Below are 25,783 nucleotides of genomic sequence, written 5' to 3' on the forward strand. Positions count from 1 at the left end.
TGGGTTCCATCCCTGAGTTGGTTAGATCTCCGGGAGAAGGGAATGGCTACCCACTGCAGTATTCTTGCCTGGAGAATTTCATGAACAGAGGAGCCTGGTGGTCTACATTCCATGGGGTCGCAAAGAATCTGACACGACTAAGCTACTAACACTTCGACTGCTTAAGGTTGGATGGTATTTCTTTCGGTGACTGCTGATTGATCAGATGTTTTCATTTTCAACTGAAAAACCACTCTTTGGGCTATTAATCCCTTCATTTGATGCATTTGTAGATCAGTGTGCTTCCCTCTAAATATTTCAGCATACATAACATTAAGTAAAGTTCAGGATTTGCATCTTTATCTTTTTGAGACAAAATTCACATGCACTTAAGTCCCCTACATACAAACCTTCACATTGTGAACTTTCAAAGATATGAACCTGTGTTCCATCAACATCAGACGAGAGTGACATTGCAGCTTGCCCTCCGTCTCCTGTTGCTGACGATCCTTCAGCTCTACCGTCTCCCACGTCCTTTCCCTCCTCCAGTTGGTAACACTTCTTGCTTCTTCACTCGATGACAACTCTGTGTGCCAGCTGTTGTACTACTGTACTTTTCAAGGTACTATTATACTGTAAGATTAAAAATGTTTTTTTATTTGTTTTTGTGGATTTGTGTGGAAAGTCTTAGGAACCTATTACAGTACAGTACTATATAGCACATTGTGTTAGGTACTTAGGCTAACTTTGTTGGACTTAGGAAAAAATTGGACTTCTGAATGTGCTCTCGAAACAGAACTCCTTCATATGTAGGGGACTTACGGTATAACAGAATGCAAAACTCTTAAGTGTTTATGTGCTTTAAGTATATATGGGCTGAGTTATTTGTATAACGTAAACCTCTGTTAAGATAGAGAACATTATCATTTTGATCATCCTGTAAAGTTCCCTCCTGTACGCAGCAAATTCCTACCCTCACTTCATTTGATTGTGTGTGTGTGTGCTCAGTCATGTCCAACTCTTTGCCTAAATATAAAATACAAAACTATAAAACTCCTAGAGGGTAACATAAGAGAAAACCTACATGACCTTGGGCATGGTAATACCTTTTTAGTACAAAACCAGAGACATCCATCAAAGAAATAACTGATAAACTAGACTTCATTAAAAATTCCACTCTGCAAGAGACAGTGTTAAAAGATTGAGAAGATAAACCACAGACTGAGAAGAAATATTTGTGGAAGACACAACTGCTAAAGGACTGTTATCCAAAATGATTCTGCTGTGTCTTTCATATTTTTTTTTTTTAATTTTTAAAAAAATTTTATTTTTAAACTTTACATAATTGTATTAGTTTTGCCAAATATCAAAATGAATCTGCCACAGGTATACATGTGTTCCCCATCCTGAACCCTCCTCCCTCCTCCCTCCCCATACCATCCCTCTGGGTCGTCCCAGTGCTCTAGCCCCAAGCATCCAGTATCGTGCATCGAACCTGGACTGGCATCTCGTTTCATACATGATATTTTACATGTTTCAATGCCATTCTCCCAAATCTTCCCACCCTTGTCTTTCATATTCTAATCAGAGATTATCATCTTTCTACTTCTGTCAATTTATTCATCATCACTGTTGACCATCATAGTGCCAGGTGCCATGCTAGGCTCCTTGCAGGCGTGATTCAATCTTGCAGAGTAACCATATCTCATTTTAAAGGAGTCTAAGGAAATGGCAGCCCACTCCAGTATTCTTGGCTGGAAAACCCCATGGACAGCGGAGCCTGGTAGGCTTCTGTCCATGGGGTCGAAAAGAGTTGGACACGACTGAGCGACTTCACTTCACTTCATACCGAGGTTCAGAGGCCAATCACTTTGCCCAAAGCCCCATAGCTAAGAAGTGGTAGGCTGGATTGGAATCTAAGTAGGTCATCAAGACGGAGAAGGAAAAGGCAACACACTCCAGTACCCTTGCCTGGAAAATCCCATGGACGGAGGAGCCTGGTAGGCTCCAGTCCATGGGGTCGCTAAGAGTTGGACACGACTGAGCGACTTCACTTTCACTTTTCACTTTCATGCATTGGAGAAGGAAGTGGCAACCCCCTCCAGCTTTCTTGCCTGGAGAATCCCAGGGACAGGGGAGCCTGGTGGGCTGCTGTCTATGGGGTCGCACAGCGCTGGACACGACTGAAGCGACTTAGCAGTAGCAGCAGTCATCAAGATACCATGGCCCACTTCTTAACCACTTTACCAGCATGATAGATTCATGAAGTAATTTAGAGTTTGGTAATTCAAATTCCCTTCTATATGGTGGATGAACAGCTGAGTGGACAATAATGGGTAATGTTTATTGAATACTAATTGTATGCTTTGTGTGTGCTAAGTCGCTTCAGTCATATATGACTCTGTGGCCCCAAGGACTGTAGCCCACCAGCCTTGTCTGTCCTTGGGATTCTCCAGGCAAGAATCCTGAAGTGGGTTGCCGTGCCCTCCTGCAGGGGATCTTCCTGACCCAGGAGTCCAACCCTCGGCTCCTGCATTACAAGTAGATTCTTTACCACTGGGCCACTGCTGCTGTTGTTGCTTCTGCTGCTAAGTCGCTTCAGTCGTGTCCGACTCTGTGCGACCCCATAGACGGTAGCCCACCAGGCTCCCCCTTCCCTGGGATTCTCCAGGCAAGAACACTGGAGTGGGTTGCCATTTCCTTCTCCAATGCATGAAAGTGAGAAGTGAAAGCGAAGTCGCTCAGTCGTGTCTGACTCTTAGCGACCCCATGGACTGCAGCCCACCAGGCTCCTCCATCCATGGGATTTTCCAGGCAAGAGTACTGGAGTGGGGTGCCATTGCCTTCTCCGATTGAACCACTGGGAAAGCCCAATTACGTGCTTTAGATGGACTGTATTTTTTTTCCTTTACAACACAGCCTTATGTGTAATATTAGCAGAGGTATCTTAGACCTGAAATACAGAAAATTTAGCAGAGTTCATAGGCAGTTGTTGACGGACGGCTCAGTACAGCTGAGTTAAGTGTGACAGTCAGGGAAAAAATGCTTTCAGGATACAATGAAGTATGTCCAGTTGAGAGGGGTTAGCCAAGAAACTGCAGAGTCAGACCAAGCTGATGAGTACCGATCATAACTGCTTCAAGACAAGTCATCGTCAGTCTACATGAGGCACATTTCTTAGCATCTTGAAAAATTATCTGAAACCAAAAGCCAACATCGTGATTAGCTTGAAACACTAGGTATTTTAAATAAAGTTAAGAACACAACAGAGAAAACCACTGGCATAGCTCTTATGAAACTGCACTTGAGTAAAATCCAGATTCATCCCCATGGCTCCAGGGTGCGTCCCATCCACGCCTTTCCACCTCGGCGGCGTCCCTCCTGCTGTGTCTGCCCGGCTGGTTATTTATATCAGATCCTGTACTCCGCCTGCTGGTTGCTGGAATATACCGAGCTTTTTTTCTGCTTTGAGGCCTTTGCGTTTGTCTTTCCATCTGCCTCCATGCTCTGTCTCAGGCCCTCTCGTGCCTGGTCCTGCTCAGCGTTCAGGAGTCGAGTGCCCCCACCCCCGCCACCATTGAATGTCCAGGGAGTTGTCCTTTGCTCTTCTGCCTTTTCCCCCTCAGTCACTTTGTTTCCTTCGTCACCCTCCTCACATCCTACAGAGGCCCAATTTGTTTTTCTTGTTTGTTTTAAATCTCTTCTAATCTTGAGCTCCAGGAAGATTGTATCCACAGCTCAATCTCTAGCACTTAAGGGATGCCTGAATTGATTTGGAAATGTGTTGAATAAAGGAATGAATGAAACTCATTAGCAGGTACCAATGATGACCAAGTAGAAAGTATAATGATGATAAAAGGACATTAATGACAGGACCAAAAATATCAAATAGAGCCTAGAAATAAACTCATATAAGACTTACATTCTTTTATTCAACAGAATGTATTGAGTACTTGCTGTGCTAGGCACTATGACTTAATAGGTGAATAAGACAAACCTGGGTCCTTGCTTGTTTTGAACTTAGAAAAATACAGAATTTAACTGAGCGATGAAGCCATCATTTCTCCTAAAAACAGCATGTATATTATTTAGCTCAAAATTCTGTCTGCCTGTTTTTATAGAGGTGGCAGGTGGGAGGAGACAGGGGAGGGATATAGCAGAACAAAATACTTGAAATTTATCTGAAAAAAATAAGCCTCAGAGACTACTTGTCTCTGAGGTTTTAAAAAACAATGATGGGTAATGTGGTTAGTCATACTTCAGAAATACTGCATAGGGTATTGGCTTTGGAATAAAGTCATAAGTGTAAGGTAAAGATAACATTTCAAATCACTTTGACCAAGATAATCAGTGTCTTGGTCAGCCATTGATAATGGGATGTGAGCTGAATCATGTGACTGGAAAATGAGATTAAATATTTACCTCAGGGCTTCCCTGGTGGCTCTGTGGTAAAGAACCCACCTGCCAATACTGGAGACACGGGTTCGATCCGTAATCAAGGAAGATCCCTTCTGCGTGGAGCTCCTGAGCCCATGCATCTCAACTACTGAGCTTGTGCTCGGAGCCAGGGAGCCGCAACTCCTGAGCCCACACACCCTAGAGCTCGTGCTCTGCAACAGGAGAAGCCCACATACTGAGCTAGAGAGTAGCCCCACTTGCTGCAACTAGAGAAAAGCCCGAGGAGCAGCAAAGACCCAGCACAGCCAGAAATAATAAAGTTAAAAAAATAACAACTTGACCTCAGACTGTACATTTTTTTCGATTAATTAAAATATAGTTGTAAAAAGTGAAGACATCAAAGTCCTGGAAGGAAAACATAGATGGATTTAACAGTGTAGGTGATAGTAATAGAAAAGCTGTATGTATGAGGTATGTACAAGATGCTCTGTGGGTCCAGGGGAGTGAACCATCTTCAGCTCTGAGGGATGAGCCTAAAAGGTATTCAGGCCTTGAAGATGCTGGCCGTGATCAGCGGGGATCCTGGGGTTCATTCGATTCCTGCAGATTCAGTTACCTTAGTCTAATTGTTCTAGAAATTCTGGTTCTAGTGCTGGATATGTTTCTGGTGCTGAGGAATTTCTTTGTAAACATTCTAATAAACTTCACTTTTCTGGCAGAGCCACTGATACCTAGCACAGGTGGGGAAGTGTTGTGAACATTTTCCTCTGTCCTCTTAACTGGCATCTACCAAAAGAATGTATTTAATTTATACCATTTAAAAATCATTTTCCAGCTACTGGTGATAGTGTTGTGTTTTGTTTCTTTTTTTTCCCTACTTACTCTCTTTTTACTTCTTACTAATTCTAGTTTCAAATCAGTTTACTTTTGTTGATTATAGGTTGGGAATGTGTGTGCTGTGCTTTCTGTAAAGCAGACTGTGTTACTATATCTTCCAGGGGCGAATCAGGTGCCGGGAAGACAGAAAACACTAAGAAAGTCATTCAGTACCTTGCTCATGTTGCTTCTTCACACAAAGGACGAAAGGACCATAATATTCCTGTAAGTTTTTGTTCTGCCCTTGTTTTTAAAACCCTTAGATTTATTCTTTAGTAATTTCAGAAACAAGAATAAGGAAGTGAGGGTGCTCAGTGCACTGCCTTTATTGACAGCTTCCTTGTCGCCCCCAGCAAGGAGGGGCTAGGACATCAAGAAATTGCTGGTAACTGGCAATTCCAACAGGGCAAACTGAAATTACGGTTGTAACTCAAAGCCCGATCTCTTGCAGAGTTGTGGTAAGGATTGTTAGAGGTCAATAAGCAAGCTCATGAAGACTTCTCAGTTTTTAACCACCAGAGAAATATCCTCAGATATTTTCAGTGGTTCTTTCTGAACTTAGAGAGCTACCACCAACAGCAGCCTGAGGGCAGGATAGAAATTTGGGGGAGAATTGATGACAAAAGGTGTAAGAATATAACACGTCAGTTACCCTTGACTTGTAGATATGCAGATGTAGTCGTTAATACCCCCTGAGAGATGCCAGCCAAACCCGCTGTCACAGTTCTAACCCTCACGCTGACTTGGTGCTTTGGATGTGGCTTTACCGCTAGGAAAAGACCCAAACTTGCTAACGTTTGCATTTGTCTGTCTGTAACTGAGCAGCAGGAATCACCTAAACCAGTGAAACACCAGGCAAGTGCTTTTCTTTGTTTCTTAGTCATGAATGTTTGCACTAATTTCTGTCTTTAGACTGAGTCGCTACTAGGCACAAATACCATCAGCTCTGAGCGAAATTTCTTATGAACAAAATGTTTCTTTTTGAAAATGTGTTGCTTTGAGGCTCACTGTTCCTGAGAAGCAGCATGCCCTTTTGCTTTACCTTTGTTTTCTAGAGGAACTTTGATGTTTATTTACCCTTTCATTATGACTTGGAATCATATGTTTGTGAAGCCTGTAAACTTAGGGTTTCATGTGTCAGTGGCCAGGCATAATCACTTTAATACTTCTTAAGCATGTGGAAACCTAACTTCATGCCGTATATTAAATTTTGAATTTAGGGTTGCAACTGTAACAGTTTCTGATCTGTTAACACTGTGTGGTCTGATATGTGTAACCTGAAAGTCTCATTGTATTTAATATATAAATTTAGAATTTTTTTGTCCTGGGCAAGTTGTAGAGAAGTGTTATTCTTCCTATCAGATGCCTCGCTTTTAGCCCCACAGAGCATAGCATCTGGCAGATCATGGACCAGAGCATGTCCTGATAGAGGGGGAGGGCAGGGCTGAGCCACATGTCTTAGATAGACTGAGGTGTCTGCACCTGGACTAACCCTTTCCCTAGCATTGGAATGGTTTTGGTTTGTATGTCTTTCTGCAAGCATGCTGCTGCAAAGCTAGCATAAAGCAGTAAATGATAGTGTTATGAAAACAACCTATCACCATGAAGAAGCAATCAGAAGCCTCTAAAGGAATAGTCACAGACAGATTTTCAGATACCTTTCTTTAGAATTCTTAAGAGATTCTCAGATGCCAAAGCTTGTACCACACCCATAAAATCCCATGATGTTCCTTTGCTTTTAACTGTAGACCACACCAGCGATGTGAATTGGGAGGATGAATGAAATCATCACTATCCTACATGATCGTGAAAGGCTCTTTGGCCAGTTAAAGAAGGAATCTCTAGACCAGCAGCCAGATTTTCTTTGAGCTTTAGAGTACATGCTAAATGACCTTTTAATATGTACCTAGATCACTAGCAAAATAGCATTAAATAATTAACCTACAGATTTAGGTTTCCTAATCCTTTGGCTTACATACATCATCATCGTTAACGTTTTGTTTCAATGTCAGAAACAACTACAGAGTGGACCCCTGTGAGTAGCATGCTTACCCCGAGATTTCACTTTGGGTCCAGTCAAGCCAGGTTCCTCCAGAAGGCACCAGCTTCTCTAGGCCATGCTGTGCTGTTGTTGCTGACTTGCATGTCTTTCTGCATGTTCTCTGTGCAGACTCTTCTGTGCTGCTTTCCCAAGTTTATTTTAACACTAGTCAAGTAGTAGTTATGCCATGTCTTTAGAAACATGAGGAGACCCCTGGTTCTCCATTAATTTTTCTTCCCCAGCACACTGAGGAATATGAGACACTCCTGAGCCTAGAGACTACTGGTCATACCCTGGGGAGGGTCATCTCAGGAGCTTACTTCTCTCCCTACACCCCCATCCTCTCCTGAGTGCCCCTAGGCCTGATTTCCTCACCCCATTGTGAGGATGACTGCCATAAAATAATGGTTTTACTTTGTCAGGTCAGTGTTTCTTTTGGTTCCCTGTAACTGGTTTCTGAATTTATGTTGAACCTTATAGGCAAAACTTACTTGGATTCCCAGGAACCATTTGTATAAATTGATAGCATTTTATCACTAAACAGCAGTATAAATTGTAAAAAAAAAAAAAAAAGGAAAGGCATTTGTAGCCTCCAGATCTTGTGAATCTTTATTTGCTCTTGGCTCTTTTTCCCTCAACTTTATTGAGGTTTAAATTCATGTCCCACAAAATTCACCCTTTTAAAGCATACAGTTCAGTGGGGTTTGTTTATTTTTTAGTCTAGTCACACAGTTACTACTACAATCAATTTTGGAATATTTTCACGGCCCCCAAAAAGAAACCCTTTACCCATAGGAATCACCTTCCATGTCCCCCCTGGAAATCATTAATCACTTTCTGTCCCTCGGAACCCACCTGTCCTGAGGGTTTTATGTGAGTGGCATCGCGTAACATGTGGTTCTCTGTGACTGGTTTCACTTTGCATAAAGTTTGCAAAGGTTTGTCCTTGTTGGAGCATGCGTAAGTGCTCCATTCCTTCTTACGGCCAAATAACAACCCGTTATCTTATATTCGTCGTGTTTCGTTTACCACTCATCAGTTGATGGACGTTTGGATTGTTTGCGCTTTGGGACCATTACGAATAATGCCACAATATATCAGTTTTCACATGGACATACGTTTTCACTTCTCTTGGGTGTATACCGGGAGTGGAATTGCTGGGTTGTGGAAACTTTCTGTTTAACGTTTTGGGGAACTGCCAGACTTCTGTGTAGAGGCTGTACCACTTTACATTCCCAGCAATGTATGGGCATGCCAGTTTCTCCATATCCTGGTCAGTACCTGTCATTGTCTTTTTATTGAGGCCCTCCTAGCACTGTGAAGTGTTCATTTGTTTTTAATGTATTTTGTAACTTCATCTTCACTATAGACATATGAACAAATATAAGAAATAAATTTTCAAAATTAAGGCCACAGTATTTAAGAAGTAAAACGTTTACCTGTAAACTTTTACTTGTTGTAACAAAATGAGTTGTCATTTGGCTTAATGCCCCAGCCGACTGCAAGTCGATCTTCAGGCTAAGTTCCCTCGTCGTGTGTCGCTGTTACAGACCCTTGCTGTCTGGCATGGTATTCAAGGCCACTCTGAAGCCTGGACCAGGTGCAATTTCAGAGCTGGTTTGAAGACAACTAATTTCTTAAACTTGACCATCCCCCGAGAATGGCCTCTTCAGGCCCACCCACCTCCCCACCGACTGCTCAGTCAGCCATGTCAGATGGCAGCTTCCAGATGACTTTGTATCTACTGGTCTAAACTGCCTTGAACTGAGACAGAAGGGTAACAGATAGCAAGTGGCAAGCACAGAAATTATAGCCTATCCTGGAGATTGGTTCTCAACATGTGATTAGTTGCTGCCACCAGCTTCCCTCATAGCTCAGTTGCTAAAGAATCTGCCTGCAATGCTGGAGACCCCAGTGCGATTCCTGGGTTGGGAAGATCCCCTGGAGAAGGGATAGACTACCCACTCCAGTATTCTAGAGCCTCCCTTCTAGCTCAGCTGGTAAAGAATCCGCCTGTGATGTGGGAGACCTGGGTTCGATCCCTGGGTTGGGAAGATCCCCTGGAGAAGGGAAAGGTTATCCCCTCCAGTATTCTGGCCTGGAGAATTCCATGGACTGTATAGTCCATTGGGTCGCAGAGTCAGGCACAACTGAGTGACTTTCACTTTCACCAGCTTCCAACCCTACTCTGTGGTCAGTGGGAAAGCCACAGCTTTGCCTGAGGGCAGCAGGAGGCCAGCCCGAGTCCCCTTGCTGGCTGAACTGGAATTTTGAAAGATGTGTGTGTGTGGTTTTTTTGTGTTTTTTTTATTTTCACCAACTTCAAACTCATTCTGTATCTATCATATAGCAAGTACATGTAATACATTATGTAATAAACACAGGGGTGTAGTTTTTATCACGATTGGCAAACCTTTAAAGCACTAATAATTTAAATACTTAGAACTTTAAAAATAATTTCAGTAGTTAATAGTAATTTCTTTTCCTCATGGTCCACAGTGACATTTCTTGTTACCACATAGAATAGAAATACAGGAACATTGCCTGTGCTGTTCCAGTGGAAAGGTTAACACTTTAGGCACTGCCCTGGAGGTTTATAAATGGCTTCATAATTTGGTTGAGAGCTGTAAGCACTTTCTACCTAAGTATGGAATTATTCAGTGTAGCAATGATCAAATTTAGTGGTAATTTCTTAACTAAAGATCATTTTTGTGTATTGTATAGTACTAGCTTTGGGTCAAGCTTTATATGATTCATTCCTGAGTCTTTGAGGTCTATAATTGGGCTCAATCATGTCAGAAACCCATTGGAAGAGAAGTACCACCACATCCCTGTTAATGGAGTGGCCCCCATAGCTGGGACCCACATCTCCACACCCACCATAATGACTATGAGGACCCTTAATCCAAATCTTCCTTCCACCTCTGGCTCACCACCATCCCCTCCCCAGATACTGATAGAGTGTGCTTGGACCTGTCATTATCTGTCCATTCAGCAGACATTCACAGAACATTATTTTGACTTGATGTTGACTTGATGTAGAGGATGCAACTGGTGCCTTTAAGCCAAATGAAAGAATGGGATCAAGATCAGTGGATCACATGCACACCATGTGTACACACACAACATATACACGCCAGGGAGGGGGAAAAAAACAATTATCTTGACCCAAACAACTCTTGTGAAGCCATGTCTAGGGAATATTAAAATGAGGTATACAATTCTTGTTTTGTCTTCAAGTTAGGAGAACATTTTAAAGATAAATTATTATTGGAAGTGTTTTTATTATGATTTGATAGGATAGTGTGTAGTTTTAAGGAATCTATGTTCTGATTCCTTGAGCTAACTGTGGCTGTGTCAGATAAATGCAATGCCCCACCTATCTATCGGTCAGTATTTTTTCTGACAGTTTCTACACCCTTATCACACAGTGAGGTTAAGGAATCTTATACCCCAAAGCATTGTTGCAGAGCCCATGCAGCAAGGGCTTTGCAAGATGGTGGCCACAGACTCAGTGATGGCTGTGACCTCTGACCTCTAGGGAAAAGGCTCTCTGTTGTGTCACAGCACAGTGGCTGCTGTCCTTAATGATGACCTTCAGCCTTGTTAACATTGGTTCAGGATACTGTGTTTGAGAAACTTTGATAGCATATAGAGTTTAGAAAGATTTACATCAGAAATAGTCTGGTGTCCCTTGAAGTCCACAAACAGGAAGATTCCCTGTACAGGGGGCGTATTATCTAGAGCTGAGAACGTGAGTTGACGCTTGTCATGACGTTCACGTGGCAGCACCAGTCCTTGACTGGTTTCTGTTGAACACAACTGTAGACTGTGGTGAAGACCTGGGAAACCCGGCAGTCCAGACAAACGCTCTAGCGTACACACTGTGTCACGGGCCTCAGGCACATTCCCCGCCCTTGCCCCGGAGGGAGCGGCACCTCCTGACGTCTAACCACTGGCTGAGACTGCCTCATGGTATATGCTAGTTCCTGGCTTTGGGTCTGATGATAGTGTCACGTCACGTGGCAACTGGCCATTCATTTAAAAATCTTACCTGAGGTTCCTTATACTCTTTTTTTTTTTTTTGGCTTAGAGAAGCATATTAGTGTTTTTTATTTCTTTATTTAGGTTTAGAATAATGGTGGGTATTTTAAAATACACAGGTAAGACTTGTGTTTGGAAAAGGATTTTAAGTCTTACAGTATAATTCTGAAATTCTATTCCCCGGGCATAGGGTCATTTTGTAGTGCTTTTTATGACCAGAAATGGCTTCATGCTTTCTCATGCAGCTTTCTGTTGTATTTCATGATTAAAGCACATATTAATATACTTACATCTTTTGTTTGTGAACTGTTTTATAGCTTAATTTGCATGTAAGTAAGGACACTGAATAAAGCATACACTACATCAAATATGATATGCTTAGCTTTTTTAAATTTGAGCAAGAATTCAGTAGCCTCACCATCTTTGTCATCTCTGAATTTGGAGATGAGGGTGTTGCCCTGTCTGTGCAAGTCTTATTACCTTATGTTTAGCATCTCTGTTCAATGTGACATCTTCTTCTCCTTGTGGTCAGTTGATAGAGGCTGATTTTTTTTTTTTTCCTTTAGCAGAGCCCATAAGACCGAGAATAAGAAGCCAACAACAAAATTTGTTAGATGGCAAATGAGAAAACTGAGGAAAAGAGGCAGTGTTTTGTTTGCTTTTCCTTTGAGGAATGGAGTAGAGAGATTAAGATACATTTGCTTTTATTTATGTGTGTGTTTATGTGTGATGTCTTTTAGGGGGAACTTGAACGGCAGCTTTTGCAAGCAAATCCAATCCTGGAATCATTTGGAAATGCAAAGACTGTGAAAAATGATAACTCATCTCGTTTTGTAAGTCTAAAAGTGCCAGAAACCTTTCGTTCCTCAGACTTCTAGTTAAATGTCTACTATGATTAAGCAAATAAAGTATCTTCCTCCCTAACAGATGTAGTATGGAACAGTGAACAGAAATACAGTGCAAGTCACATGTAATTAAAATTTTCCTAGTAGTCACATTTTGAAAAGCAAAAAAAAGGAAAAAACAAATGGGAAAGTAATTTAAATCGTATGTTTATTATATATAAATATATAGTTATGTATTCTATGGTTGTGTTGTTAATAACCTCTCTGAACTTATTTCTTCACTTTGGTTGGGGATGATATAAATAATTCTGGGCTTGTCATGGAGATTAAATGAGGTGCATGTCAAGTACTTAACACAGCACTGGGCACAATTAACCCTGAACAAAGTGAAGTTGGAATTTGATGTGGTAAATTGTTGTCTTTGTACCTTGCTGTTTCTATGGTATATGGATCTCAGAATAATTTATCGCTACTGTTACTTCTCTTTATTTATTTTTGATATTTTGGTTTTATTGGGGTGTAGTTGATTTACAGAGTGGTGTTAGTTTCAGGTGTACAGCAGAGTGATTCAGTTATACAGGCCCGTGTATTCATTCATTTCTTAGGTTCTTTTCTCATATAGATTATCACAGAATATTGGGATGGTACGTCTCTAAAATTTTCTTCTCAGCCATTCCACTCTCTGAATTCAGTGAAAACTTTACTTTCTCCCTCAGCTCGCACAGCTCGTCTAGGGACATTTTCCTGAATGACAGCAAGATCAGTGTCACAGGACATGGCCTTCCCTTTTCCAGCTTCTCAGAGTCAATACCTGGATAGCAAGTTGTTCAGCTTCTGCTATTTCTGCTTCAATAGCTGGAGTTGTTTCTCTGTTTTTCCTCCCTCCTCTGGTATTAGACGTCTTGGTTAAAGTTAAGAAGGCCAGAATCAAAGCAACTTTAATTCTAACGATTCCTTAATGGGCGGTTTTTGGAAATCAGGATAACTGTGACTTTTTTTTTTAACCATGGGGGTGTAAAGTTGCGGTCCATGCAATAGTCTGATGATGTGGTTTCTGGAATTAGAAGCCACCAGACCATAGTTCAGTTGATTTCTGTCACTCAGTCGTGTCCGACTCTTTGTGACCCCATGGACTGCAGCACCCCAGGCCTCCCTGTCCATCACAAACTCCTGGAGCTTGCTCACGCTCATGTCCATCGAGTCGGTGATACCATCCAACCATCTCATCCTCTGTCATCCCCTTCTCCTGCCTTCAACCTTTCCTGGCATCAGGGTCTTTCCGGTGAGTCAGTTCTTCGAATCAGGTAGCCAGAGTATTGGAGCTTCATCGTCAGTCCTTCCAATGAATAACAGGACTGATTTCCTTTAGGATGGACTGGTTGGATCTCCTTGCAGTCCAAGGGACTCTCATGAATCTTCTCCAATACCACAATTCAGAAGCATCAATTTTTAGGTGCTCAGCCTTCTTTATAGTCCAAACTCTCACATCCATACATGACTCCTGAAAAAACCATAGCTTGGACTAGACGGACCTTTGTTGGCAAGGTAATGTCTCTGCTTTTTAATATGCTGTCTAGGTTGTTCATAGCTTTTCTTCCAAGGAGCAAGCATCTTTTAATTTCATGGCTGCAGTCACCATCTGCAGTGATTTTGGAGTCCCCAAAAATAAAACCTGTCACTGTTTCTGTTGTTTCCCCGTCTGTTTGCCATGAAGTGACAGGACCAGATGCCTTGATCTTAGTTTTTTGAATGTTGAATTTTAAGCCAACTTTTTCACTCTGCTCTTTCACTTTCATCAAGAGGCTCTTTAGTTCCTCTTTGCTTTCTACTATAAGGGTGGTGTCATCTGTATATCTGAGGTTATTAATATTTCTCCCGGCAGTCTTGATTCCGGCTTGTGCTTCATCCAGCCTGGCATTTCATGTGATATACTCTTCATAGAAGTTAAATAAGCAGGGTGACAATATACAGCCTTGATGTACTCCTTTCCCAATTTGGAACCAGTCTGTTGTTCCATGTCCAGTTCTAACTGTTTCTTCTTGACCTGTGTATAGATTTCTCAGGAGGCAGGTAAGGTGGTCTGGAATTCCCATCTCTTTAAGAATTCTTTACAGTTTGTTGTGATCCACACAGTCAAAGGCTTTGGTGTAATCAATAAAGCAGAAGTAGATATTTTTCTGTAACTCTCTTGCTTTTTCTGTGATCCAGTGGATGTTGGCAATTTGATCTCTGGTTCCTCTTGCCTTTTCTAAATCCAGCTTGAACATCTGGAAGTTCTCCATTCACGTACTATTTTGAAGCCCAGCTTGGAGCATTCTGAGCATTACTTTGCTAGTGTGTAAGATGAGTGCAATTGTGCAGTAGTTTGAACATTCTTTGGCATTCCCTTTCTTAGGGATTGGAATGAAAACTGACCTTTTCCAGTCCTGTGGCCACTGGTGAGTTTTCTAAATTTGCTGGCATATTGAGTGCAGCACTTTAACAGTATCTTTTAGGACTTGAAATAGCTCGACTAGAATTCTATCACTTCTACTAGCTTTGTTCATGGTGATGCTTCCTAAGGCCCACTTGACTTCGCACTCCAGAATGTCTGACTCTAGGTGAGTGACCAGACCATACGGAACCCGGTATACAAAGGCAGCCGATAACCCTCTGTATTACTTGTGCCCAGGCTGCCGAAACAGCACTGCAGACTGTGTTTTTTCACAGTGCAGGATAAAGTCTGAGATCAGTGTGTGGCCAGGGTTGGTTTCTTCTGAGGTCTGTCTCCTTGGCTTGTGGACAGCCATCTCCTGGGAATTCATGTGGTCTTCCCTCTGCATGTTTGTTCTGTTCTTCTAAGACCCCAGTCACGTTAGATTCGGCCCACCATTATGACCTCATTTTAACTTAATTACATTTGTGCAGACCCTTTCTTTAAATATAGTCTTGTTCTGAGCTAGTAGACATTAGGATTTCAGCATATGAATTTGGGGGTGGTGGGGACAACTCCACCCTAACACCTAATACCCTCAGAGGTAGTTGAAGTGCAAGAGGCTTTCCAGGTTATGTGAAAAGCAGTAGGGACGTATTTGCTTGGAATACTGTTTATTCCTAGTAAGATAAAATCTGAAGATCTGCTTCGTCCAAGTTCATTTAGTAATTATTTTAGCTTTTTCTCTACAGAGTGGGATAACAAATATGCCTGTGTCAGTAAGAAGCATGGCTGTGACTTTCAGATCTGAGGAAATTGAGCTGCGTTTAGAGTTTCTGTCATTCCATGGATCATCAGAGTTGAGTCTGAGCCACAATTAAATTCTTTTTGCTGAAAGCCCTGTGTTTAGTGGCTATGTCATGGAGCCGGAGATAGCTACCAGCTTTGGTATGCTATGCTATGCTAAGTCACTTCAGTCGTGTCCGACTCTGTGCGACCCCATAGACGGCAGCTCACCAGGCTCCCCCGTCCCTGGGATTCTCCAGGCAAGAACACTGGAGTGGGCTGCTGTTTCCTTCTCCAATCCATGAAAGTGAAAAGTGAAAGTGAAGTCGCTCAGTTGTGTCCGACTCTTAGCGACCCCATGGATTGCAGCCTAACAGGCTCCTCCGTGCATGGGATTTTCCAAGCAAGAGTACTGGAGTGGGGTGCCATTGCCTTCTCCAGCTTTGGTATGAGAGTGTTGTAAAGATTTTCAAGGACTTCGTAGTGGATAATGTCTTATTTTACCACATAAATCAAGGTGCCAGTCTCTCCTGATTTCTAAACACCCCCGTCCCCCAAACCACATTCCAAATCCAAGAGAAACAGTTTTGTGCCCATTTGTCTCACTTTTGCCTAGAAAAGGTAAACTGCTACTAACCAGACCTGTCCTTTGGTCTAGAATGTGGTGATCCCATTATTAAAAGGTAAGGACTCAGCGGATGGGGACCTTGTGTTTGGGGCAGAGAGACAGGTGTTAGAGGCTACTGCTTTGTAACCAGATGCCGTAAGTCCTAGTGATGTAGAGCATTTGTTGTCTCAGTGTTGCTGGGTGCTGGTTCTGGTTCAGGGTCTGCTGGGAGGTCGTCATTACCGTGTGATTGGCTAGCGCTAAGCATCTGAAGGCTGCTGAAGCTGGAGGAGCTTAGCTTCCCAGCTTGTTACTCGGGTAGCTTTTGGCAAGAGGCCTCAGTTCCACAGGCTTCCCAGGTGGCTCAGAGGTTAAAAAAAAAAAAAATCCGCCTGCCAGTGCTGGAGACACAAGTTTGATCCCTGGGTTGGAAAGATCCCCTAGAGAAGGGAATGGTAACCCACTCTAGTATTCTTACCTGGGAAATCCCATGGATAGAGAGAGGAGCCTGGTGGGCAACAGTCTGTGGGGTCGCAAAAGAGTCAGGCACAACTTAGCGTCTAAAATAACAAATCTGTAATTTGCATTACTGTAGATCAGTGGTTCTCAATTTGGGATCCCCTAGGTTTCCTACACTTGGCATCTCGTGGGTGGAGGCCAGGCATATTGCTGAACGTTCTGCAATGTACAGGAGGCCCCACACCAGAGTTATCCCCACACATCAGTTATATGGAGGTTAAGAAACTCCTCTGATGTTCTCCTTTAAATGGTAGTCTAAATTAGGAAATTCATTGTAAAGTAGTAACTGTACATAGTCCCCTTAATGCTTGTTATTGGCACAGCTTGTCCAAAAGTTGATAAAGATTATTCTGATGGGAACTTGTTATACATTCTACCGGTGGGAAGAATTTCTTAGATTGTTTCCAGGAAAATTGATTCTAGCAAGAATCATCCATCAGTGTAAATTCTCAGCAAACCCTGATTCAGCTGAGGTTCTGCTTTCCCAAGTGCTTGTGCTACTGAATAATCATCACTAAGTATGCTCTAATATAGTAAAAGCTGATCTTTTTAGAAAAGGTTTTTTATTAAGGCAGTGTTGTTAGACATAGCTAATCATTCAACCAAGAAACAAAGATGCCTTTAAATTGTTGACTTTGAGTTTTAATGTTTAGAAAGTCAACTTTATGTTGATATGTATAGTATTTTTTTTAAAGAAAGAGTTGCGTAACCAGTTACTATTATCGTAAGGCTTTAACTGCGCAATAACACGAGAAGGTTGATTTTAGCAATATTAGTTCCGCTGATCAACTCTCCTTCCACATTCAGTTAAAACATCTCAGCAGTCTTCAGTGGGCGTTGCCAACCCTGGTTCTCGGGGTTAGACAGTAGCCAGTGTAGACTCATTTTCAAATTTTACGTGATGGGATTTTTTGTTGTGCATTTCAGTTAATTATTAAGTAAGCACCTATTCTTTGCTGGTCACTGTGCTGCTTACTTGTTATCTCCAGTTGGATGTCTAATAGATTTCTCAAATTGACATATTCCAAATGGAACTTTTTTCTTTTTCTTTCAAAGTATCTTTTTGTAAGTCTTAGGTGAATAAATGATACAATCAAGTCACCCAGTTGCTTAAGCGTAAAACAAAATAGAATCAACAAAACCTAGAAAACCGAAATACCTAGGAGTCATCCTTGACTTTTTGTTCATGTCCAGGCCAGGACTGAATTGTGTGGGTCCACTTCCAGAACGTATTTCCAGTCTGTCCAAGTTTCTCCATCCTTGTCCCCTATACGCCTCATTTGTCTCAAAACCTAAATGAGATCTGAGGAGGTTTCCTTGTGTTCTCTCTCCCAGCCTCCTGCTGTTTTCCTTCATAGCACTTCCCACAGTCTGTGGTTTGTGCTGTGCTCATCTGTGATTTCTTTCCTCCTAGGATATAAGATCCCTGATGGTAGAGGCCCTTCCCATCTTGCTTTCCAGATCCTTAGTTGCTGGCTCTGTGCCTCCCACGTACATAGTAGGTGTGCAGAAGTCTTTGGAATCCATTCAGTTACAGTGTAGTTGCCTACTAAGTGCTAGACAGTCTTTTAGACCCTTGGACTAATCAGTGGACAGAGCTCACCTTCATTTTAACTTTTTGATCACTTGCCATCACATGCATTTGAGCTCAGGTAGCACATGCACGTGCCAGGCCCTCAGGGAATGTGCATGCCCTCATTTTTTTGCTTTTTTTTTTATAGTTGATTTGCAACATTGTGTTAGTTTCAGTTATACAGCAAAAATGATTCAGTTATACATATATATATATTTTTAGATTCTGTTCTGTTATAGGTTATTACAAGATATTAACCTATATCATTCCCAGTGCTATACAGTAAATCCTAGTGGCTTATCTGTTTCATATGTGGTAGTATATATCTGTTAATCCCATACTCTTAATTTGTCCCTGTCCTCCCCTTTCCCTTTGGTAGCCATAAGTTTGTTTTTTATGTCTGTGAGTCTGATTCTGTTTTGTAAATAAATCCATTTGCATTATTTTTTAGATTCCACATGTAAGCAGTATCATATATGTGTCTTTCTTTTTCTAACTTACTCACTCTGTATGATAATCTCTAGTTCCATCCATCTTGTTACAGATGGCAATTTCATTCTTTTTTATGAATGACTTCTATTGTGTATGTGTATATATATGTATATGTGTGTATATATATAGACACACACACGCCACATTTTTATCCATTGTTGATAAACATGTTGATGGACATTTAGGCTGCTTCCATGTCTTGGCTATTATAAATAGTGCTGCTGTGAACATTAGGGTGCATATTATCTTTTTGAATTTGAGTTTTCATCTTTTCTGGATATATGCCCGGGAACAGGATTGCTGGATCATATGATAACTATTTGTAGCTTTTTAAGGAACCTCCATACTGTTTTCCATAGTGCCTATGCCCCAGATTTAGAAGTGTGGGGCTCTGGCCAGGAGGGAGGCTCTGGCACCATGGCTAGGCCAGGCCTGGGGTTGGGGTTGGTGTGGGACCTCAACATGAAAGAGCAGTGTGATGTTAAAAGATGAATTGTGTGTCCAGTGGAATTCCATGCAGTCATTATTTAAAGCCACGTGCTTGCAGTGAAAATATTTGAAACTATAAATTCCATAAACTTTAGAATCCATTTGTTTCCATTTCTTTGATCTGAGTAATTTCCTGAAGAACATCTTTTTTTCCAAAGATGCTAGCATATGGTTTGTATTAAAGAAGATTCTTTAGGAGAGCATTACCCTTATGAAAATAATTGTTCACAGTTAGTCCAGCTCTCTGTTTACTGAAAAGTCAGATGCATTCCAGATGGAGAGGTTTATGTAAAATGAATGTCTTGTAATGAAACTTTGAAACAGGGATTTCAATTTCAAAATGATTGTATCGGCAGATGCATCTTCCCTCAGAAAGTTTTAGTGGGGATCACGCTCCATACTTCCCCACATCTTTTCCCTTTTTGTTCTTTTCTCTTTTTTTCTTTCTTTTGCAAATATTTAAGCCAGTTTGGCAATTCCCAAGTTATGTACCTCAAGGTATTAATAGCTAATTAGCTTCCAACCATTGGAGCCAGATAAAGGCTCCAGGTGACCTCCCTACTGCTTGGCTACCAAGTTACAGCGGAAGTGAGTCAGAGTTCTGTACCCTGACCTGTATGGGCCAGGAGGCACCAAAATCAGTTTTGTAGGTAAATTGAACACGGTCGATGCTCTGTCTTTAGTACCCTCACCCAGACTTTCTGTAGACTTACTGAGGCCAACGTGACGGCATCCGAGACAGGATGGGGTCTACACGGGCATCCCTCGTCCTCCAAGCGAGCTGCTGCCCTCCCAGCCCTTGGGGCTTGTTGCAGCCCTGACACCCGGCCCACACCAGACTGGCTGGCGGACGTCTGTGTATTTCCAGTCAGACCAGGGCTCTTAATGTCACTCATTTTCCCCCAGGAATTTCAAACATCCATTATACTAAGTAACAAGGCCACTTAATTCATAAGAAAACTCATTTTACTAATTAACAAAGCTTCTGGTGTAGTTCAGAGATTAAAATAGCTGGAGCATTTAAAATAGCCATCTGGCCTCGGGATTGTGTCCTGGCTAATTACTTCCCGATTGAGTTTTCCCGTTTAGGGCAAATAGCTACCTCCAGACTGGAGATTCTTCCTGGAGCAAACTCACTCACACACAGAGCACGCTGTCTAGGCTGCTGTGTTTTCTAGCAAAGTACAGATCTTAAAACAACTTTAAATACAAATTAGGAAGAAGGAAAAAAGCATGAAGACTGCATTGTCCCTGTAGTAAGGTGCTAACAATGTAGGTTTAATTACTATGGATATGTCATAACCACCCACCAGAATAAGCTCTAGAAAGTCGATGTCAATTCAGAGGGGATAAAATTCTTTAAGATAATTTTCTTATTTTCTTAATAGTGTCAAAATATCCAAGTTGTCCTATTGCCTCCTTTGAGTGAAATTCTTAACAGTTTCAGTTTTACATAACAGAGAGGATGCTAGTTGTCTGCTGTTCAGACTCTTGCAGGTAACGCACTGTCTTAGTTGTCCTTGGATCGGAACACAGTGTGCATGGCATCAAAATGCATCCTCTGTCATTCATAGATAACGTAAAATACTTCTCCTGTTTTTGCTTTTTCCTTTGTTTTTGCCTTTGTTGACGAAATCCTGGTTTGACTATTCTGAGTACCCCAGTCTGACCTGTATGGGAATCAGATACAGAGCAGACATCTTCCACAGTGATTCAATGGCCATGGGTTTGAGCATCCTCTGGGAGAAGGTGACGGACAGGGGAGGCTGGCATGCTGCAGTCCATAGGGTCACGAAGAGTCCTGACTTAGGACATGACTTAGCGACTGAACAACAACAAAATCTTCCACAAGTTTCTTCATATTGTGTTTAAAAGATTAGAGGACCCAGCCCACTTAATAGTAAAACTCAACTTGTTTTCCACTTTGGTCTAGATTTGTATGTTAACAAAAATGCTAATTCTGAAAGAGTATTGATTTGGTATGTGAGGAGGTACTAATTTACTTTGGGGTCAGGGGAGGGCTGGAGGGACACCCCTGTCCACTCTGCTCCCTCTCCACGTGTAGGCTCACTCACCCCACTTTCTTCATGATTTTTTGCCTGGCCCTTTTCATTCAGCCAAAAGATACTTGTTTGGCACTAATTGTAATGGTTAGAGCAGCTACAGGTGCTGGTTATGAACAGCTCCCTATGGCTAGGGAGCTGATATGAAAGTTAGGTGTTGTGTGTTGGTGACTTTGCTTGTTTATCCAAGTAAGTGAGCACATGTCTAAAATAACCTGGGACATTTCGTTTTAGGTTACCTGTTCAGAAGCCCAAAATTTAGGGTGCTTTTTTTTTCTTCCAATTGCTCCTCTGAATGTAACTTCCTTTTTTTAGTTTATATTCTCCGATGAAGTAAAGGAAAAATAAGCTCACCAAATATAAAATGGATTATGTTCAGTGTAAGATTTTAAAGTTATTAGAGTTCAACATTGCCAGTATGGCAACTTTGTCCTTTTGCCCAAATAAAGAATTTTTTAATGAATTTTGAACTTGTGATGTAGAGTGTAAAGAAAAGGGAATAGAAAATAGTATAAGAAGTTGAAAGCTTAAACTGCATGTAGACTAGTATATAATAAAGAAATTAGACAATTTATTGAAAGCTGAAAGTTTATATTACTATACAACAAAGTTTTAAGTGAAGTACTCAGCAAGAATTAGGTGGTATGATATGATTTTGATTAACTTTTCTACAGTGTTAAAGAAAAGTTTGAAAAAGTATCTGAGCAGCGGGTTGGCAGTTTATTCTTTGCAGTTTTGAAGTAATAACATTATCTTGACTAGTCTCTTTTAAAATAGCTATTTTTTTTTAGCTCAGTGAAGTATTGTATAAATGATACAGCTATTTAAAAGTCATAAAGAATTGTAATCCTCATTATAACCATCAGGACCTGATTTTAATTTAGTTTCTTTTTTGAGCAGTTCTAACTATCTGTAAGGACTGTTAGTTTTTAAACTTTATTCTTTCTTAAGGGTCTTCCACATAAAAAGGATGGAATTGACTTATTTTTAAAAATAGAGTAAAACTCATTTCTCTCATAATTACCATATGATTCCTTTGGACCATTATTAAATCTAAGAAAAATTAAGGGTTTTAGTACTCTTATCACTATGATATATTAGTGATCTTTTCTGTGTTTTGTAACATTTTGCTATTTCATCATCCTGGGAATTGATTCATCATTACTCATCAGTTATCCCCAACAATGTTAAAACAAGACCAGAATAATAAAGAGTAATGGAATTGCCTAGTAGGATGCTATCACAATGACTACTGCATCGTCCTTTAGTTTGCTTATTACATTGCCCAAAGAATGCACTCTCTTTCAAGAAGGTATGAAAGAGTGCTGCAGAGAGCATTTTTTAGTCTACTTTTAGCTTTCAGTGAACACAGTTGAAAAATCAAAAGTTTTCACCAAAATGGCCAAGAGAAAAGAATGACAGAGGAACACATTTCACAAACGTTAGATGAATGAGATGAATGCAGAGAGATAGGCAACATTGTAGACTCTGAACGATGATGGTGAACTTGGTTCCAGAAGTCTCAGATTGAGTCTCCAAATGGTGTAGCCTTGAATTTTCTCAGATCCAAGAACAGTGTATTTCTAAAGACCAAAAGGAAATATGTCTTTGGCATCCAGTTAGTCTTTGAAGAGGAAGAATTTCCTCACTGAGAATGTTGTGATAAGAATCTGGACCACTGGTGTTCTGAATGACCGAGTGACGGTGCTCTTTCATCTTTTGTGATGTTTGTGGATCAGCATTTATCCAGTATGGTTTATAAAAGGACAAACGCTGAAGGCAAAATTGTATATCAGAGTGATTAAAGGGAAGTAGATGGTGTCGAAATGAAGAGATTCATTGGATTGACCATTCTAATTGGTGCTTGTAAATCTAAAAATGAAAATGTTTTACAGTTCTAGATCAAAAAAGATCTTCCTCTCTTCACAGAATTACAGACTGTCAGACGCTTTGGGTATTCTTCTAGTATTGCATTCTGACAATGCAAAGGCAATAATAAGTGAGAAGCTGTTGTCAGAAGAGAATAAAGGTGTTTATGGTTGCCACTCTGAATAGCTATGTGCCCAGACTTGAAAACAGTGGAGTAGTTTTCCTTAGAGTTTAGAAGTTGAAATCCGACTGCACTGTTATCATGGACTGCTACTCTCTGTAGTAGTTTTAAGAGAACTCAAAACAAGCACAGAACCTCCCTTTAAATTACTGTTCATCTTGAAGCTAATGAATGTACTGGATAACCCGAAAGACTACTCAGCTCCACCCGACTACCAGGGGAATCCTTTCTCTGTGCCCTCAGCTCTGTCTCAGCCCCCTGGACGTGCTTGGGCCACGTTGTTCTGCAGGTGCTGAAAAAGCATGCCCTTGCTGCCCCTGGAGTTGGGAGCATTGTGTCAGCATCTCTCAATGCCTCAACCATTTTATTTTTATTAACTTATTTGTGTAAACTGTTATTTGTATTAACTGTTATTATTAAGTCCGCTTACATAATATCACTAGTCCATCTGAAAAGGAGGAAAAGTTTTTTCTCCTGTTTAAAAAAAAAATCCAAACAAAACTTTGTCTCCCTTCATGAAATAAAACTAACCAAATAAGCAAGCAAACTGTCATGTTTATTTTGTGACTCTAAAGTAATTAACAAATTCCCTATGGAAGTAATTGCTAAATGCTCACCAGCAGCCTCTTAAGATGGATATGCGCGGTAGGGTAGTCCGTAGTCGACAGAATTTAAATTGTTGCCTCCTTAAGTTCTGTGACACACAGATCCGCTTTTAAGCTTGAGGGTGTTGCTGATATTGGTGTCACCATCCTCTTTTTCAGCTTCACGTTCTGTTAATGTATTCTGTTGTCCACATATACTCAGTTACAAATGTTAGACCCATGTCCAGAGTTGTTTCAGTTTAACCAGTGTTTTGATAATTTATAAACGTAGTGAGTGACTTTATACATAACTGTTTGAGAGGTGCTAAGAGGCTGTTTTTCACAAAATGCTTTTGCTTCATCCAGGAATTACGTTTTTTACCTCCCTCTCAAACACTTTGGGGTTTAGGGGCATCTAAAGGAGACCCTTAGTGAAATGTGCATCTGTTACTGTGATGGCATGATACTTTAGCTATATCAACTAGCCATGCATTTCCTGTGCAGAGCAAGGCTTTCAGTTCCTGGACTGTACACTGCTCTGTTGAGCTGTATCTCTGTCCATACACCAGTACCACACCTTCTTAATTATGCTATAGCTGTCTTAATTATCCTATAGCTTCTTGAAATCAAGTAGTGCGAGTTCTAGAGCTCTCAAAATCATTGTGACTTCTTTAGGTCTTCATTTCCCTTAAATTAAATCTTGTCCACGTCCACCGAGAAAGTCATCCCATCCCTTGCCTTTTCCTGTGATGAATAGTTGTAGTATGTTTACAAATATCAGTCCTTAGCAGTCCTGGGATTCTCAATCATTGTTGTGTTCTTTGGTTTTACAAAGTATACTTAATTTGGTCTTTTATATCTTTATTTGCAAGTAAGATATTTGCTTTTATTTTGCTTTCTGATATGTTTTTTATGATATATTTGCCAGCTTGTATATTCAGTGTTACGATAACTTTATAAAATGGATTGTGAAAGATCACTATTTTCTGTTTCCCTGAAACAGTTATATGTGTAATAAGACAATTCAATATTCCCTAAGGAATTTGCTAAACTATTCAAGACCAATCCATCATTTTTAAAGGAGTAATTATATTTTATTATTTTCTGTGTTTATGGTCTGTTCAACTTTTCTCTTGTTTTTCTTTGAATGAATTTCTGTTTTCTTAGGAAATCATCTTTATTTTTCACTTTTCTCAAATCTAGCATTAGAGGACTGGATACAGTGTTCTTTTAAAGCTATTAAAATCTTTCAGATTATTTAGAAGAGCTTTTTTTGTTTTGTTTTGTTTCAATGCTATTCTCCCAAATCTCCCCACCCTCTCCCTCTCCCACAGAGTTCATAAGACTGATCTATACATCGGTGTCTCTTTTGCAATCTCGTACACAGGGTTATTGTTACCATCTTTCTAAATTCCATATATATGCGTTAGTATACTGTATTGGTGTTTTTCTTTCTGGCTTACTTCACTCTGTATAATAGGCTCCAGTTTCATCCATCTCATTAGAACTGATTCAAATGTATTCTTTTTAATGGCTGAGTAATACTCCATTGTGTATATGTACCACAGCTTTCTTATCCATTCATCTGCTGATGGGCATCTAGGTTGCTTCCATGTCCTGGCTATTATAAACAGTGCTGCAGTGAACATTGGGGTACACGTGTCTCTTTCCCTTCTGGTTTCCTCAGTGTGTATGCCCAGCAGTGGGGTTGCTGGATCATAAGGCAGTTCTATTTCCAGTTTTTTAAGGAATCTCCACACTGTTCTCCATAGTGGCTGTACTAGTTTGCATTCCCACCAACAGTGTAAGAGAGTTCCCTTTTCTCCACACCCTCTCCAGCATTTATTGCTTGTAGACTTTTGGATCGCAGCCATTCTGACTGGCGTGAAATGGTACCTCATAGTGGTTTTGATTTGCATTTCTCTGATAATGAGTGATGTTGAGCATCTTTTCATGTGTTTGTTAGCCATCTGTATGTCTTCTTTGGAGAAATGTCTATTTAGTTCTTTGGCCCATTTTTTGAT

The 25,783-nt window shown here is 40.8% G+C and overlaps 1 protein-coding gene across 15 annotated transcripts in view; it reads left to right on the forward strand.

The window, feature by feature from the left end:
* The window catches only part of MYH10 (myosin heavy chain 10), a 121,575-nt gene that overhangs the window by 39,346 nt on the left and 56,446 nt on the right, over window positions 1-25,783 (forward strand). For 10 of the 15 annotated variants that reach the window (XM_086358962.1, XM_086358967.1, XM_086358961.1 and 7 more), the window contains 2 exons: window positions 5,376-5,478; window positions 12,079-12,171. In XM_086358962.1, the coding sequence (XP_086215088.1) occupies window positions 5,376-5,478; window positions 12,079-12,171 (196 nt within the window). Of the gene's footprint in view, window positions 1-5,375; window positions 5,479-6,078; window positions 6,109-12,078; window positions 12,172-25,783 lie in introns of all 15 variants that reach the window. The other 5 variants (XM_086358958.1, XM_086358957.1, XM_086358964.1 and 2 more) reach the window with 1 other exon arrangement.

This window comes from Bos grunniens, chromosome 19 (assembly GCF_055505025.1).
Source record: "Bos grunniens cultivar Pamir isolate PY7600 chromosome 19, Bosgru_T2T1.0, whole genome shotgun sequence".
Classification (NCBI taxonomy): domain Eukaryota; kingdom Metazoa; phylum Chordata; class Mammalia; order Artiodactyla; family Bovidae; genus Bos; species Bos grunniens.